Here is an 18586-nt window from a genome sequence, read left to right as displayed (position 1 = left end):
CGACTTGACTCGAGACATGTGATCGGCAATGTAGTGTTGGGCACCTTTGCAGACCACTATTTTGAAGTTGAATTCTTGAAGCAAGAGGAGCCATCTGGTTATTCTTCCTGTTGTACATGGACGGTTCATAAGATAAAGCAATGCTTGATGGTCAGTGTAGAAGACAAAATCAAGAGTCAATTCAAGAATTTGGCCAAAAACTAACGCGCTGATTAAAAATGTAATATGCACAAAAGCTAACACGTTGATACAAATGTAAAATGCAAGATTACTTTGAATCCAAGAGTCTGATAAGACCTTGATTCTATCAACTAATTGAATAACCGGAATCCGCATTTCGCAACCAGCCGAAGAGGAATGGCTTCCGAATTGAAGTTTCGGTCTGTTTTACAAGGGAAGTATCGAAGCTTTCAAGCAAAGTTCTTAGTTGGTAGAAGATGTGTCAACAAATTGAGCAGGGAAACCTGCTGGCGGAGATCCAAACTGCAAACTTCAAAGCATGCTACAATGTAGCGGAGATCTACAGCGTGTTTTTAAAGTCCATAGATGCTTCCACGATCAGAAGCAACGAATCCAGAATGCAGTAGATGTACGTGATTGATCGGAGTATAAGAGTGTTTGGAGATCTGTACAAAGAATCATCGGAGGTATCTACAAAGGCACTATGTACGAGAGAGAAAGAAGAGTTAGAGCTTTTGCGTGATTGCGCTTTCGAGCTTAGAAGTTTTAGAATCAAGCTTGCTGAGTCTTCTGTTGATTTGACGAATTGTCCCAGTCTAGGAACGACGGCGGCAATGGAATCACGCTCCTCGATGGAAAGCAGCAGTCGCAGGGATTTGGGCATCGCACCGGCCTCTTCCACTTCTTCTGCTCGCCCTTCGGCCATGCTTCTTGCTCGATCTCGTCCATGGCGTTGTGTATCGCCTGCTTTGCCGCCTCTGATGCTTCCCCCTGCACCACCACATCACACAAAACTCTCATCAGATTTCACTCTCTCCCAGTGCACATATCTTTCCCGCTCACCAGAGTAGTTCAACGTTTTCTTCACACTTGCCCTGGCTGCGTCGCTTAGCGGCCCCCAGCACTCCACTCGATTGAACTCCTTGACGTTCGAGTGGAAGTATACCCACACCAGCGCCTCCTCCAACTCTGCTCCCACAAAACAAACATATATAATGAGATCACAGGAGAGGAATGTTTTCAACCCCATCCCTCTCTTGCATCCGAGAGAACGCCAGTTGAGGACCACTGACCTGGATGCTGCTTCAAAAGGTTTTGATCTCCGTGTCTAAATGCTTCCAACACCTGACGTACACAACAACGGACGTTTCGCTCAATTTATTTTACCAAAAGATACATAATTCGGTCCGAAAAGACCGTTTCCCCTGTTGCCATAACTTCTTGGTTCAACATGCCCACAAACTGATCGAACAGAATCGCAAGCGCAGCGAAAGACTAACCACTGGTAGCTCCTTTCGGAAGATGTAAAATCTGAGGTCCGCAATTGCGTCCCGTAACCAATGTCCTCCACTGATGTGGCAATGAACGTGCAAAGACATGGATCCCTGAGACTTTCTCCATTCTGCCAGCACCTCGTCTCGTTGCAGCCTACTGTACCAGCCTTGAATCTGTGTAAGGACATGCCGAAAGTCAGATATCTTTATACGATCGACGATCCAGACATTTGGAACCAAAGAGCTCAATTAGCCCTCAATATGAACCTGGGCTTTGTTGATCGTTTGAGAAACTGCGAGGGTGAGCTTGGCTGTGATGTCGCTATGCGTCAGCGTATAAGTGCGAGGCAGCTGATCAGGGTGCTTATCTTTCCCGTCCCCTAGAAACAACACTTTGAGCTTTGAGGCCTCGAAGATCGCAGGCCCAAACAATCTCGCGACCTGCAGAGGGAAGCCAATTATTAGAAACCGTAGATCAGATCTGTTCAACAATCCGTCGAACAATCGATTGCTTTGGGAGATTAAGCCAGTTTCCACTTACCACAACAGGCCTCCAATTCGGCGCTGGACGTCCTCCCAACAGACTTTCACGGGGACTCCAACGAGCTAGAAACTGAGACTCCAACTTCGTAGCCGTTAAGGGCACTCGGGATTGTTTTACAATAGTATCTTGGTCGTAAGAAACCATTCTCACCTTGGTGGGTGTAGTAGAAAGGGACCTTGTGAGAACCGCATCTGTCTTGTGGTGGCAAGATGTTTCTGCTGGAGAGAGAGTTGCTAAGCCTGCGGCAGCCAAAGTTGCCATGGCCACGGTAGCGGGTGTAGAGGGATCGTCTGGAAAAGGTTGCGACAAGCCACTCCGGCAGACCAGTGCACGTAATTCTCAGACGCGGAGTCTTTGCTCTAGCGCAGCCAAAACGTTCGAAGGACGCCGCAGCGCTTATATAACAAGAAGGGAGCTAACGGATAGAAGCACGAAAGTGAAGCTCGTGCGCGACACTCGTCTTACTGAATCTCCGAGGGAATCCCTGATGAAGGAAACTGTCTAATTATGTGAACGACGGTGCCGAAGGAAGAATAGAATATTTCTCTGTTGAAATTACTCTCTCGCTGTCACTCTCCCAATTCTGGGAAGATACAGGCTATGCCGGCGGCGGCGGGGAAAGGGACGTAAAGCAGAGGAGGAGGAGGATGGTGCAGGAAAAGAGGAAGGAGATCGGAAGTCGTAGAAATTAATGGAAGTGGGCGGCGGATGAGGAGACAAAGTAAGGAGGAGAAGAAAGAGGGAGGAAGATGGATTAATGGAGAGGTAGATTGAGGTGGGAGGCTATGGCGGAAAACTTGGTTGTTGAAGAAGACGAAGAAGAAGAAAGAAGCAAAAGAAAAGCTTCACATGAACGAAAAGAAGAAAACCTTCCCATGAAGGAAGATGGCAGTTGCGTGTAAGCCTGCCCTTGCCACGCTGTCACCGGAATCTCAACGATCGCCACGTGTCCCCTTCTCAATCCTTGCCCACGTGTCCTCCCTCCCTCCTTTGGACATTCCGCCCCCCTCTCACCGCCTGCTGCCACCCACCCACCCACCCACGTGGCCGCACCCCCTTTCCCACGTGAACTCCCTCGCCACGCTGGCCACGGAATATTCCCCAGCCAAAAAGCCCCTCCATGTCATCAAAAGCCCCGAGATACCCGCCACGTATCGGCAAATACTCGCCCACACGCAAAACAAATATCGACCCCCTTTTCTCACTCGGATCTATTATTTGTCAACCTTTGTTGGCGTCCCCAGCCTCCCAAAGTAGGTGGCAAGTTGAGCTCATGTACTTCATGCAGCCAATCTTGGCCGCCCATTGCTCGCCCTAGCTTGGGCACAAATAACTCAAACACATTTTTGGATACTAATACAAAAACCTTAAACTTCAAATTTTACAAGTTTTTTTCACAATTTTGCTGGTTTTTTAAAACTAATATGGCCTTAAATTTACAAATTAAGATTTAACCTTCTAAACTTCAAAGTTTTTTTCTAGATTTAACAATTCACCTGAGATAAAACCTCGGTTTTTGGTAAACACGCTCCACAAGGCCACTGTGTAAACCCCCTAAGAGCACAATGCTTGGGTAGCGACAATGCTTAGTTTTACCAGTGCCTAGACCGTTCCCACTAAAAGCCCAAGATTATAGGGGCCAAAACACACCTCGTTGGAAAGGTATACAAGCATTTCAAATTGGTTGTAACTTGTTTCTTACACAAAGTTATCTGGTGCGTGAGGCATAAGAGAGTCAAGCACTGAGTGGGAACCTTCGAGGAACTTTCACTTGTACATGCCAACATTTGCCTAGCATTTTCACTACATTGGCATAAAGAGGGAATGCACTCTAATTAACCCAAGAGACATTTATGCCTATATGTCCACTAAACTATAATTTCCTTATGAGAATTCAAGTGATATTTTCTTATTAAAAAAATGGTCATTGAATTCAATTCGGTGAAGTAAGGGGAAAGTGGACCTTCAATAATTTAAGGACTATGAGATTATAAAACCACTTCTCCTCACATCAAGGCCTCTCGTCTTTCCATCATCACCAACACTGGCGCATTACATAGGCATCATTTCTTGTAAGGGTAGCATGTAAGCCAAATAGCAATAATGGAGAGAGAGAGAGAGAGAGAGAGTGAAGTGCATCGACTACTAACTACTGTGAATGTGTGAAATATACTTGTCTACGTAGCTCCCTTCAAAAAGAAGAGGACAATCATGCTACTAGCTACTGTGAATGTGTGAAATATACTTGTCTATGTAGCTCCCTCAAAAAAGGAGAGGATAGTTATGTTGCTTATGTGACTTGGTTATTCTTACCTTGGCATGACACCCATTCCACCCTCATGCTTTAAAGCAATGTAATTTTCCTTGCACTCCTTGGATCCATTTATAGATGCCCATCATACATTCCGAAGCTCTAGGAAGAGCATACAAAATGTCATCTAAGAATGCCCAACAAATACATGCACCAACTTATGGGCTAACAAGAATTGACACCTTTTCCTTGCTTATGGACCAAGGGAGATCAACACCCTTGCACTTCATGAGAGTATGGCTTGCCCGCTCCCAAGGGGCATACGATTGTTTAATGTGAGTTCCTAGTGATGTGAAGCGAAAAAGGTGAATTTTGTTTGAAAGTTGATTCACAATGCAACACCACAATAGGAAAATTTGTAAGTTGCCATAGGCAAAGATGCTTGTCTAGTCAATTTCATGACCCAACTTCTAGCATAGGGGTAGGCTTATCTTTATGGCTTCATATAGTATGTTATTTAATTTACTCTCTTTTATAATAATCAATCACAACACCCCCCACTTTTTCGCTCACACCTAGCTTCACATTACTAGCCATAATATACACATTGTAGACAATCACATACAATTGACAGTTGGTTGTGTACGCAATACCATTTGAAATTTTGTTTAGGTATTAAGTTTGGTACTACAAAGGGTAGCTGATTCCATTATTTATTTAATCCACATATGTAATCTTGATAAAATGCTTATCGATCCAAGGAGATAACAAAAAACTAGGAAAGTAAGACAAAAAAAATTGGAGAAGCATACTTATGATGAAGTAACTTAGCGCATAAGTGAATTGGGAAATCCCTAGCAATAATCATTTGCACTAGATGTTTCAATGCCCTTATTCAACCCATGCGTTACATTTTTGGGTATGACATAGGAAAACTTAGCCAATGTAACTTACTATGTCTATAAGACAAAGAAATCTTATAGGTCTTCATCTAACTTCAAGCATCATAGGCAATACGACACGGAACATAAAAAGTTTGAAGAAGTGGTATGTTCCACTAAACAATATCCTTGAAAAAGGTATTGCACATGTCTTAGCTAGTATCTCATATGGACATGTCTAGGTAGGAGTTGGTACAAATCTAGCAATACAATGGGAAGCACATGCACTTGTTGGGAAACAATGATATGTCACTATGGTACAAAGTACTTCGATGACTTTAAGGATTTGAGCTTTTTCCATTGCACAAAGTATCCAAGGAGTAAGAGACATGGACACAATTCCTCTTGACAATCCTAATATCATCATGAAGACAAACGGGTAGGTGGGTTTGAATGTGCAGGTGTTTAATTGAAGGGCTCACAATTGTGCAAACATGTGATTTTTACATCATCATTCCAAGCATTTTTCTTAATCTAACATGCTAATGGTCAAAGAATACTTGAAACAACACGAGCTAACAAATAGTCAACCTCAATCTAAATGTTTCATATCGATGTTTTAAGAGGCTCCTAATTCTAGGCGAATTTGGGCAAAAGCATAATCAGATGCAGCCATTAATATAAAACCAAAACATTATGCAATTGCCTTCTTGAATGACAAAATTAAAAATTGCAAATGAATGTTGCACATGAAGTAGCGTTGCATATGTATGAATTCAATATTTTTATACATCCATTTTTAGGGTGAATCAAGCTATAAAGATCAATGTTTGAAGACCACCATGCAATAGCTCCATAATTATGGAGTCCATTTTTTCAATATTTCTAGTTCCAAAAAAAATGGAAAATTTTATGTTCAAGCACAAATTATAGCGAAATATTGTGCACCCCTAGATCCTACCAAGTCAAATAGACTCGATGCAATGTCAGTTACACCTCCAATCTTGTTTGCTAATGTCTCAACTTTTTTTCTCAATTTTGTTTTCATTTGCAACATTGTGAATTGTGTGTGTGTGTGTGTGTGTGTGTGTGTGTGTGTGTGTGTGTGTGTGTGTGAGAGAGAGAGAGAGAGAGAGAGAGAGAGAGAGAGAGAGAGAGAGAGAGAGAGAAAGATTTATGATTGAGGCAATATGCTTTTATAAGATAAAGCCTAATGGTTTTGTAATAGCAAGCTAATTTGTTGGACACATGACCATTGAAGTAGTGGCAACCATTAGGCTGATTCTAACCACTAAGCTAGTTTAGGAACCAACACAATGATTGACCTAAACCCTCCTAGAGGTTGGAATAGTAAGCTTACTATCCTATCTAGCAATCCCATTGGTTTGGTATAAGACCAATGGCCAAAACAATAAGATCGCTAGCCCTAATTATTGGGGTAGTTATAATAATAAGCTACTTGACCAACCAATCCAATTGGCTTAATGGTAAACAATCTAATGGTTGGAATATCAAGCTTGTTGCCATGTCCTTGCCTTGTTTAGGCAAGTTGATGGTTTACGAAGTAGCCTAGTGGTTGAAACAATGAGCTTTCTAGCTAGCCTAAAACTTGTGATAGCAAGCTAGTTTGGATAAGTTGACTAACCTAGCTAAATTTTTGGCCACTCAATATAGATACTGACTTGAGAAACTAGCCCAATAGTTGGAGCAGCAAGCTTCTTGGCTCTATCTACCCAGTCTAGTGGTTTTGTGCCCCTTAAGCTTGAATGTAATTTCATACAATAATATTGCATATTCAATGGATGTCCTTAAAGGTAGAAGTTTACAATATGTTGTTAGAGATATAGTTGAGATTGATGGCAAAGAAGCCCAATGCACTTCATGTTTCTATTGATTCTTGTCAAGGGCTTTCTCTGCACCATCCAGGGAAACTTTCCAACCATTCTTATAGCTATGAAAAGGCTTGATTAGATATCACTCTCTTAAGTAATCTACCATCTTATTTAGCATCCACCTTGAGCCAAAAGTAAGATGCTTAGTCATTGGGAACTTGCCATATAGCTGTTGGAGGACATTTTTTGTTCACCTTAGTTGCAATCTAAAATCCATCATGACTTATTTAAGTTTTGTATAGCAGGGTTATTGCATCCACAAAAGAATAATATTGCCATTTACATCCAAAATGATGTGCACATCACCATCAATAGAATAATGAGTATGGGCATCATCATGAATTACATCAAATCCATATGAGTGAGAAGTGGTACTACAACAATTACAATGGCTCCTAGTGCATGATTGACGTGATGCCTCATGTGTGGTATAATCCTAAGGCCTCATGACTGTTATGAAGTCTCATTTATGGTATGATACTAAGATCTCATTCTCTTGAACCTATCATGCTCTTGCTCCATCTCACACATGGTCTCTTGCTCATGGGGATTGATCTTGCAAATGAGCCTTTGGACCTTATTTGAAATGCTTAACTTTTTATTGGCATGAACACTAGGTCCACTAGATGTACACCTACCATGATCACGGGGACGAGCATTTTCTGAGCGAAATCTTCCGAGCGTCCGAGCGAAGGAAAAAAAAAGCTTCCAACTATGCATAAATATGGCCAAAATCGATCAGAAGAAAACATAGTTTCACTTAGAAATATGCAAAGTATTATAGCAATACCTATTTTATACAAAAATCTTTAGGTGAATCTGTAGGAATGGTGAGAGCATAATGGGATGGCTTTTGAAGAAACCCACATGTAGAGTAGACTTCTCTATGAAAATTCCCTTATGATCCTTCTTACAACTTTTACTTAATAGGGGGTGACATTGAAAACCCTCTCTCAACCTATCTTCATGAAAGAGTTTCTTCAAAGAAAACTCATTGAAGCAAGCCATCCAGGTAGTTTCGCCAGCGAAACCCCTTTGAAGCAAGTCTCCCAAGGTAGTTTCGCTGGCGAAACTACCTTGGACAGCACTTTTAAAAGTGACATAACTTTCATATCCAATGTCCAAATATAGTCATTCAACCACTCAAATTGATCGGAACACCCCATTTGAGCACATCTATGGAGTTATATTTTGGAAAATTTTTCATATATAGTATTAAATATTACATGTATTTTATGAGAGTGATATATAAGCCCAAGTTAATACTTATTTATAGTAATTTAAACTTCTTTAGAAACATGTCCATAAATATGCTATAAAAACACTAAAAAGATATTGCCATATGATATAAATGTGTTAATAAGTAATTATATATGCATAGTATTATTACATTGAGAGTGATTATGAGGAATGTTTCTTAAAGGAATCAACACTTTTTTAAGGTAATAACAGGGCTACAAAGGAATGTCTCTAAATAAGAAAATTATGTTGTGTAAAAATGAATGAGTGACTAGTGTGTATATTTTTATGATAAAGGGATCTAGTTCTAGTGAAAATAAAAGTGTAAAAACCATGTTTCCTAAAGAAAAACATTTTTAAAAATCTCTTGAAAAACACGCTCGGATAAACCTGCTCATAGGTTTTTGCTCATAAAATTGACGCATCCCATGATCACTAGGTCCACTATGTGATTACCTACCATGATCACTCTCACTAGATGCCAGATGGTATGTGCTTCTGAACAAAGACACTCCCACTGAGGAAAATATGGAAAAAAAATCTATGGTAGGGACTAAAGTGTCCATTGATTCTTTTCATATCATGAAAAATGTAAGAGAGATGTAAGAGAGAAATAAGGGGAGAGGAAGACAAGAAGAGAAAAAAAGAGGAGAGGAAGATGAGATGTAAGAGAGTAAAAGAGAAGGAGAAAAGAAACAGGATATGGGAGAGAAGGAGAAGGCAAGGAAAAAAAATGTGAGAGGGGAGAGAAGGAGGAGGAGGAAAGAAGTGAGAAGGAAGAGAGAAGGAGCAGAGGTAAGGAGAAGAAGCAAGAGATAGACGAAATGGGAGAGAAGGAAAGGAAAATTAAAAAGGGAGGGAACAAAGAAAAAATGGAAAGAAAAGGGAAGAGACAAAGAGGAAAAGGAAAGAGAAAAGGGAAGAGAGGGAGCAAAAGAGAAACAAGAAATGGGAGAGAAGGAAGTGAAAAAGAAGACAAGGAAGGAAATGAAAAATGGAAAGAAAAGGGAAGAGACAAAGAGAAAAAGGACAAGGAAGGACAAGGGAAAACTTCAATATAAAATAAGAAAACAAAATTTGGATACTTACCTCTCATCTCAGGAGTGGAGTCCAAGACCAAGCTTCTTCACACCCATCTGTTGTGTTTAGAGTGGAACAAGGGGCAAAGGACATTAGAGAGGTGTGTGGGATGGATGGTAGGTAGGCTAGAGGGTGAAGCTTGTCCTTAAGGAGAAAGAGAATTAGAAACTGGCACAACATCATAATAGGTATTTCTCTATTGAGGGACAAATTTGTTCATAAACTCATCTATAAGTATCAAATAATCAATCCACAGCATCGATATGAGTGTTGGAAACATTTCAAAAAAGTGTTTTGATAGATTTACTTATGGTTTGTTTAGTCTCCGGCTCCACAAGAAAAGGGGTTTTTGGAGGAATGCCAAGGGAACTCCACACCTCTTACTACTCCTTGTGGGAGCAATGCAAATCGTGCAGTCCATGGTGTCACTTCAATGGCTTCTAGAGTTGCAACAACGTGAATCCTCAAGAGGGGAATATAGAGAAAGAGAGGGGAATGGGAGATAGCAGAGGGGAGAAGAGGGAGAGAAGGGAAGGGAATGAATGGACAAAGAAGGGGGAAGGGGGTGAGAGGCATTCACAAAGGCAAGAACATGAGAAACATAGACAACACCACTTGAAAATAAGGAAGTCTTCTATTCCTCAAACTTGCACATTGACAAATGGAAGACCAAAAGTCAAGTTTCTAGCTTTTATACATAGCAGCTTTTGAAGGGAGGGCCAACCCTACTCCTCATTACCACTCTCCCTATTTCTCATGTTACAAACACTTGGCCAAGCCAACAAGGCTCCCAGGAGCCCATTCCTATTCTATGTATTCTTCCCCTCTTGCCCTTGGGGTTTAACATGCCCGCCTTCCTATAGTTGATCCATCCTTGGATCAAGTTGTGTGGAGAAGGATGATTGTCAGCATTGATTGTAAAAGAGAGTGGCGGTCAAAAATCCTTTCTGAGATTCGGTAGAAATGGAATCGAAGCCCCTAAAAGGGGGTGTTGTGCATGTCCTCAAATGTTCAGATATGATGTGCCTTTGCAATCCAGACCTGTAGACCTTTCAACTTGTTGGATTGTCTAAGAACTTGCATTCTTTCAACCCTTGACTCAAAGATGAGAATTCCTTGTGCTCCTTCTTGAGCTATCTCAAAGTTGAGATCACCCAAATTAATGCCTAGTAAAGCTTTGCTTAGTTTTTCACAATGAATCAACTAAGGAACAAAAGCTCAAAACTAGCAAAGGTGAAGGCAGCTAGAAAAGAAGGCAAATGGGCTGTCTAAAGAGATGGCAAGGCTTTGATCAAGGATTTAAAAGTTAAACCAACAGACCCTTAGTTTATAACTGATGTATGATATGCATTTGTTTTCTTCTTCTTTTGTTTACTGGTTGAACCAGGTGTAAAGGGAACTTGACATGGTTATATCTTGTCTTTTGAGACATAATACAAAAAAACTTTTTTTGCCCAAAAAAGAAGAAGATATGATGTGCATGAAGATTATGAGCTCAGAGGTACATGCATATGATCTATTTGAAACAAGGCCCTTCATTCACGTTGAACATGATCTCGTTGCGGATATTTAGATTCCTCTCTTCAAGGGTTGCCACAACAGCATCTCGTAACAATGATTAGGAGGTGGAACTAGTGGATCGAGGTGAGCACCACCAGATTGGGGACTTCTTCATATATGTTGATGTAGTCCTTCATTTGTGCTATAAGTCCATAAGCTGTGCCAATAGGGGGAAATTTAAAGAGGGGAAAATTGTAGATTATATTATCATTTGTGCTATAAGTCCATAAGCTGTGCCAATAGGGGGAAAGTTAAAGCGGGGAAAATTATAGATTACATTAGGATCATTCTCCCGCATGTGTAAAACAATAGAACATTTCCATGTGTGGGGCATGGGCATATATGTCGAATAAAATCGGATGAATATAGCGAGAGCGGTAGGCATTACAATAGTGATGCCAAAATTCATGCTTCAAAAATGGCACCTACCAAGCGAGCTGAATTCCTGCTCTGCTACATCAATAGTTGGCACGATTTTGGGATCCAGCTCTTCGTAAGCACCTCGGTCTTCTAGTCTATGTCTGGTCTCCCACTTGTGGAACGTCCGCTCAATGAATGTTGTAAGCGCTTGGACTTCCATGATGTCCATGGCCTTGGGGTCAGAGCTCTGTAATTTTCCCTTCCACAGGCTGAGATTTGTTAAGTCCTCAAAGGGTTGGCACTTATGCAAGACTCGGTACCACTTAGGATCTTCCTCTAGTATGTCTTTGATATGATCCTTGCCATCAATTGGCGACTTTGTGGAAGGTTGTTTTGCTAGGGGATACCTTCTGTAGGCACAAATGTGGGCGGAAAGATGTGTTGGACCTGATCTAGTGTAGAGGGGTGGAAGTGGTGGGATTAGGGAAGTTAAGATAGGTGTTAAGGGGGGAGGTAGCGGGGCGATGGGGATTGTTATTAGCGGAAGAAGAGGCTTGACAACGGAGAATGGAAGAGGATGCAAGGGCAACCTCACTTGGGAGATAATTATGCGCAAACAGGCTCAACAAAGGACCATCAGCATTGGTCAACAGGGTGTACAATGCTGCTCATGGCACCTCAGTCAGCCACAAGCATAGGGCCAACAGTAGCAAGATCAACAAGAGTAGCAACAAGGGGACGACCAGACCGGGGAATAGCTTTATGAAGATATTCTTAATTTTGAAGGACTAGTTGGCCCAAAGACTCAATCTCAGCAACCCATCCTATTTTTTGAGGCAGATTGCCTCTATACTTTCATATCTCAAGGGCAAGAGCCCAATTAGAGAAGCTGTCGGACAATCCACCACACAATGGAATCCCTCGGCCACCATTGTGCAAACCCTGCCTATGCGTCACCATCAGAATATCGATAATTGTGGGAGCAAGCACCCATGCACGTTGAGCTAATGGAGGATCGAGATTCATGGACTTCTTGGTCAAGGGGGTCCACATCACACATAACATATACAAAATGTGGCAAGAGGTAAATGCAAAAGCCTCAACCATGCGGGTGCAAGATAGAGAATAGATCCTTCAACTGACCAAAGAGCTCCTACTAGCACAAGGCCATATTATTAGCTTGCAAGCCATGGGGGAAGCCCTAGAAGAGATGGCATGCAAATCAAGAGAGTTGGCTGCATCCTTGCAGGAGCAGAATGAGGCACTTGAGAAGGAATTATTGGTGGAGACAGCCAGGGCCGACATGCTATTCATACAGATGGGAGAAGCTGAATAGGCCCTTGAGCAATATCGACAAGAGGCAGAGAAGACTCAGAAGGCCATGCACCACCAAATTGAAGCCCTGTACTTCTCCAATTGGGAAGAAATACAAACAACTATACCATCAATTTGAGTTAGCATGCAACCAACCAGCCGAGGAAGTCAAAATGGAAAAATGAACTCTATCGTTTGACATTTCCACCTCTGGAACACATTGGTAGATCCCTCGCAGATCCACCGTCACCTAAGGTCCCAAGGGACATGAATAGATTATGAAGTAGAAATCTACTAAGTGGATGTAAATTTTTAAAATTTTCATGAGTGGGTCCAAGATAAATTTGATTTCGTTATAATCCATGAAGATCCCATTTTTGGACACTACATGTCCAAGGATGACCCTGTGTTTAACCCAGAACTGACACTTCTTCAACCGATTGAGGGGGATCCACAGAGATGGCATCTTTTGAATACTAGTCTCAAGCACTTTAGGTGATCATCCCAATTGGAATGAATGCACAAGTCATCTCGGAAAACCTCTAGGAAATCCCTCAGGTGTTCCTTGAATGCCGTGATCATAAGCCTTTGGAATGTCATGGGAGTGTTTGTGAACCCGAAGAGCATCACCTTGGATGCGTAAACTCCCCATTCCATGGTGGAAAATGTAGTTTTGTGCTGATCTGGTGGCGCAATAGACACTTGGTTATATCCAAAGAACCTGTCTAGCAAGCTATAAGCTTCCTTGCGAGCGACTCTCTCCAGAACATGCTCCATAAAGGGCAATGGGGAATGGTCTTTATGGGTCACGTTATTTACCTTTTTGAGATCTATGTATACTCTAATTTTGCCATTCTTTTTTAGCACTATGACAATGGGGGATACCCAGTCCATACGCTCAAATGAACCTTGCATCAATCAATTTTTGTATCTCTTCATTTACAATCGTTGCATACTTTGGATTCAGTGGGTAGGATCTCTACCACACCGGTCTAATGTCAGGGGGGGCCATCGGTTATGTAGACCGGTTTAGGGTCTTCGCTATTTGAGGCAAGGCCCACTTCCTTGACCTTAGCCGGATTGTCATACCCTTGATTCTTCCCTTCTTCTACAATTCATTTGGCCTGGTTGAGAAGTATCTACGGTCTTGGATGGTATAATCCTTGAAGTGGTTGGGGACCTGATGTAATTCTATTTCCTCTTCCTCATCATCGTCTTCCAAGACCTTCCTGGTAAGCTGCTTCTCCTTAGGAGAATTCTTGGGGTTTTGACCTTTGGGTCCTTACCCTTCTATGGTGGATCAACTTTCGGTGGGGACTCAGCCATATCTAGAGGGGTCTCCTCTACTTTGAGGGATCCTAGGGGAGCCTTAATCTAGCTCCTTAATTAGTTGAGAATCATGGTGTGCAGTAATAGCACCCACATAATTCAACCAATGAAGATCCATTTTTACTTTTTGTACCCCCTGGCCATCTTCTAGTGCCCTTAGGATGTTAATCATACTTAAGGAAACTATGTTTCATAGGCCGCCATTTTTTCCTTATCCTCTTGACCGCATCTATAGTAGCCAGGACATGCATCTAATTCTATGAGAACTCGGGTTGGTGTCATCTGCAAACTATTGATTAAGAAGCTTCTGGCCAAAGGGGATCTCAATACCTTTAATTGCACCTTCCTTACTTATCTATGAAGCAACAAATTAAGAGCATCAACTACTATAATAGCATAAAGCAATGGGGCTAAAGGACATTCTTGCCTTATTGATATTTTTAATCAGAAGGGCTAAATCATTTTCCCATTAACACAAACCTTGGCTGAGGCATTAGAGGGGCATTAGTGAGCAGTAGCCTGACCTGAGAGACAAAAATAGAGCCTAGCCCCATGTCTTGTAAAGATTGAATGAGAAAATCCCATTCAAGCCTATCATAGGCTTTGTCAAAATCCACCTTAAGGAAGCAGATATCATGTTTTATTTCCTTTTCAAATTCACAACCTTCCCAAATATTGATTATGGCTTCGAGGAGGTGCCTGCCATTAATGAAGCCTTTCTTCTCTTTTAAGATCCATGTGTCCATTCTCTTTTGTATTCTAAGGGCTAAGGCTTTGACAAAAATTTGTAACTACAACTGAGCATGGTAAGGGTCTCCAACTCCTGATTTCCTTCATGTTCCCTTCCTTGGGGATCAATTTGATGATGCCTCCATTGATGTGGTGGGGAAGGTGTTGATTGGCAACACTTTCATTCCAAAGCAGAAGGAGAAAGGGGCGAACCAGATCCTAAAGGAACTTGTAGAATTCAATGGGAAGACCAATTCCACACAGGTCTTTCCATCTACCATTACATCTACTGCTCCTTTTAGGTCCTCCAAAGCAAGGGGATTTTCTAGAAAGAGATTGTCAAAGTTTTGAGTAGTTTTTATCTAGCCTCTTGGCATAACCTCCTTGCTCTTTTAAATCACTCATCAAGAATGATGGAGGTTGATAGAAGGTCTCTGTAGTGCTCATGTAGAATGCTCATGTAGAATATACAAGTTGTCTTCAATGTTATAGGCCAAGGTGCCATCCTTTTTCTTGAGAAGGGGAATTTCATCATTTTCCCTCTTTCTTTTAATTAGCTTAAAGGTGGCTTTTGTTGGTCTATCAAATTTTCCAACCCACCACTCTTTGAAATATAGCTTGGTCTCGATGAGTTTGATTTCCGTTTAAACTGCTCTTGAATTCAAAAATCCCTTTTGGCTTTAGGCAACTACTCTAATTACCCTATCTTGACATTTGTTCAAGATTCCTTATTAAATGTTGTATACCATCCATTCTCTATGCTCTTATCTTATCCTTGTGCTTTCTTTCTGCTTTAAGAACTCTTTGAGTGTTTTCCATAGCCTTTTCCCAAGCTTCTAAAGTAGAAATGTACTCAACAAAACTACTCCTTCAGATATTGAAAATCTAATCCTGCACACTCTTAAATTCAAAAAGGTTGGGGTCTTCCTTAAACCAAGAGGTGGCTCTCCTCCCACTACCAAAATACACAGGATAGTAAGACAGGCTTGTGATCAGATAGGCAGAGAGAGGAGACAGTTTGACCTATCATCTTACTATTTGACTAATAAGGCCCTAGGATAAGATGATCTTGTCAAGTATGGCTTACCTTCCGTTATCCCCTAGAATTCCCTTGTAGAGGAAGAATCAACCAAATGCAAGCTATATTTTAATTTGCTCCAAGCATGCATCTCTAATCCCCTGACAATTGAGCCCTTCCCTAGGCATCTGTCCTACAAACTCTCAACCATATTGAAATCACCTAATACCACACTATTTCCACCCATCACTAAAGGTGACTCCAATGTAAGTACTCTTGATTGTGCACCAGTGGGGGCATAGATAGAAATTACATTGAATCATGAACCTTTGATTTTACATTGAAATGAAAGCCACCTATTGTGAGGGTCAAGAAGAATGTGTTTGACTCCCTCTTTGTAAAAGGAAAGAATCCCTACTACTTTGTAACCTATTTTACTGTCAACCTATTTTAGTCTGGACTCCAAAGTGAGAACAGTAACTTTAACCTCCTGAATAGCTGAAAAAGTAAGAGAAAGGAAACTGGCTCTCACCCAATGGGTGAGCTCATCACACCTTCCAAGATCATTAAGAGCTTTAACATTTAAAATCATAAAAGAGATGGTTTTACTTCCATTCGTCTTTTGACCTTTTTTAGCCCTGGGATTAGGGTTGTTAACCTGAGGGACAACACCCTTAACCTAATACTACCTTCTTTTATTTTGGACAGTGGTGGTAAATACTTTGCCTTGTAGGAAGAAATCCTCTTCTCCAATTGCTAAACAAACAATGTCATCTTTAGAGTGCTCCTCTTGTAAGAGTTATGTGACCATATCATCCCTTACGTTAACATCATCTTCAAATTCTTTTGACCAACCTTCTTTTGAAACCATGTCATCCCCCTTGTTTTCATATTCCTTTATCCATTCTTTAGTCTCTTTATCTATAAGCACATCAAAGGCATACAAAAGAAATCTCTTTATCCTTTGCCGATTAGTTGCCTAAGCATTTTTCTTCCTAGGAGAACTAGCAGTGGCAGGAGCCTATTGATTTTCTTTGGGGACCCATCTCTCCTTGGGAGGAGCTGGTGTTTGAGAAGGGTAGCTATTGTTTTCGGTTCAGCGTTCTTCTGAGGATAGTTCTTAACACTATGACTTTGCAATCTATACAAGAAGCAAGAACTAGGTGGGTTTCTGTAAACAAGCTCTTGCTCCCTGAGCACAAAACCATTTATATCATGATAACTAGGGCATTAGGTAGATCTTCAATCATGTCCATTAGAGCACACACTTGTGGGTTACCCATGGGGTTAATGAATTTACTCTTTTCAATACCTATAATCTTGCCCAACCTGCTACAAAGAGAAAGAAGTTGATTACAAAGAGAAGAGGCAGATAGGCAGGAAATTCCACCCATACATGGATCTTAGTGGATCTTTGTTTGTTAGAAGAGAAGTTAGTTCACCACCATTCTAGACAAAGAGACTGATTCCTAATAGCCCATAGGCCATGATCCAAGGATCTCTCTGCCATCTCAGGTTTCTTAAATAGAAAAACAAAGTAGCCTTTCTTGAGAAATATAACACAGAGATGTTCATCCCTTTGTGTATCCAATTAGTTCTAATCCACGCCTCTATAATCAAGGCCAAGGGTCGGGGGACTGGTAAAAAACCCACTAGTGCATGCATCTTTAACTAATCCATGGATTCCATGTATAGCTTGTAATCAAGAAAAATTGCCACGCTCGTACCTAAGATTTTTGCTCTCTTCAAGAGGTTGTTGTGTTTCTTTTTGCACTCTAGTATCATCATAGGCTCCTCAAGGGGGACGGCGAGCCTTCCTTTTGGGATAGACCTTTAGCATCTATTTTCTCACCAACATGAGCGAGGTTGACATCTTCTTCTTATGGTAGTAGGACCACTTTGGTAGTAGCTCTTGCATAGAAGGTTCTCAAGAAGGAAGATGTGTTGCTAAAGCTTAAACCAACTCAATCAATAGGTAGGTGAATTGACTTTTACTACAAATCAAGGTTTTGACCAATAGGTAGGTGAATTGATGTATGACTTTGTACTACAAATGATTGTTTTGAACAATCAGCTAGATAATACACAACAAAAATAGCAATCTTGATTGATGAATGGTTTCTATGCATTGAAGGGCCTTTTAAAAATTTTCTCATCTGGATTTATCAAGGGATTTTTAGCAATGATTGCTTGCTCTATGCTCCAAAAGTGTGTTTGCATTGGTTAGGGATTTTGAGTCCAGAGTTCTCAGTGCACAGGCAACATTGTCCTCGTTCTATAATGCTAGCGATACTATATTTTCTTTCATATCATTGCATTCATCTCTAACCACTCTATTCACCCATCTAATCAAGCACCCATTTTTGAAAAATGTGATATGGAATGTCTCAATCACAAAGTCTTATCTTTTATCAATGATCATGATGTGTAACAATGCATGAAAAATCTTATTCGTGCAGACCATTGTAACATTGTGGACCCAACTTGTGAATTGTATATTGACTCAAGCTATCTCTTTATCTCTCCCACTCTTCCTCTTAGTGTGGCCCTAACTAAAATAAAAAATTCTTCTCAAGTTTTCTCATCTCTGATCACAAAATTCTCCTTAATGTTTGTGATTTGGACTTAGGGAAAGATCCCTCTCATGGTTTAAAGCTCATCCCAAGCTTTTCCAATTAAAAAGTATTTAGAACTAGATAGGGAGAGTGGCTTTTGTTGACCCCAAATCAGCCTCTGTTTCTTAGTAGTTCATGGTTAGAAAACACCTAGAACTTGCTGAGAAAGGCTATAAAAAGTAGGGCCGAAAAGATGGATGACATCAAACCCACTGTTAAAGACTTAGAGCTAGTAGTAGGACAAGGAGATTAGAGTGCTCAAGAAAACCTTAGTGTCTTTTCTTATCACTAATTAGTCTTCGTCCTCTTATTTTCTATCC

General features: G+C 41.0%; 1 protein-coding gene across 1 annotated transcript; it reads right to left on the bottom strand.

Moving 5' to 3' along the window:
* Positions 1-380: 380 nt before the first annotated feature.
* LOC147896199 (protein STAY-GREEN homolog, chloroplastic-like) lies at positions 381-2681 on the bottom strand. Its single transcript, XM_087382696.1, has 6 exons — positions 1996-2681; positions 1722-1895; positions 1461-1628; positions 1254-1305; positions 1055-1149; positions 381-951 (listed from the first exon to the last, which is right to left on the bottom strand). Exons 1-6 carry the CDS (start codon positions 2257-2259, stop codon positions 733-735), a joined length of 972 nt encoding a protein of 323 aa, XP_087238822.1. The 5' UTR covers positions 2260-2681; the 3' UTR covers positions 381-732.
* Between the last annotated feature and the right edge of the window lie 15905 nt (positions 2682-18586).

This window comes from Dipteris shenzhenensis, chromosome 12 (assembly GCF_047967505.1).
Source record: "Dipteris shenzhenensis isolate YYH24624 ecotype China chromosome 12, Dip_SZ_1.0, whole genome shotgun sequence".
NCBI classification, from domain to species: Eukaryota; Viridiplantae; Streptophyta; class Polypodiopsida; order Gleicheniales; family Dipteridaceae; genus Dipteris; species Dipteris shenzhenensis.
This window is presented reverse-complemented; position numbering and strand designations above follow the sequence as displayed.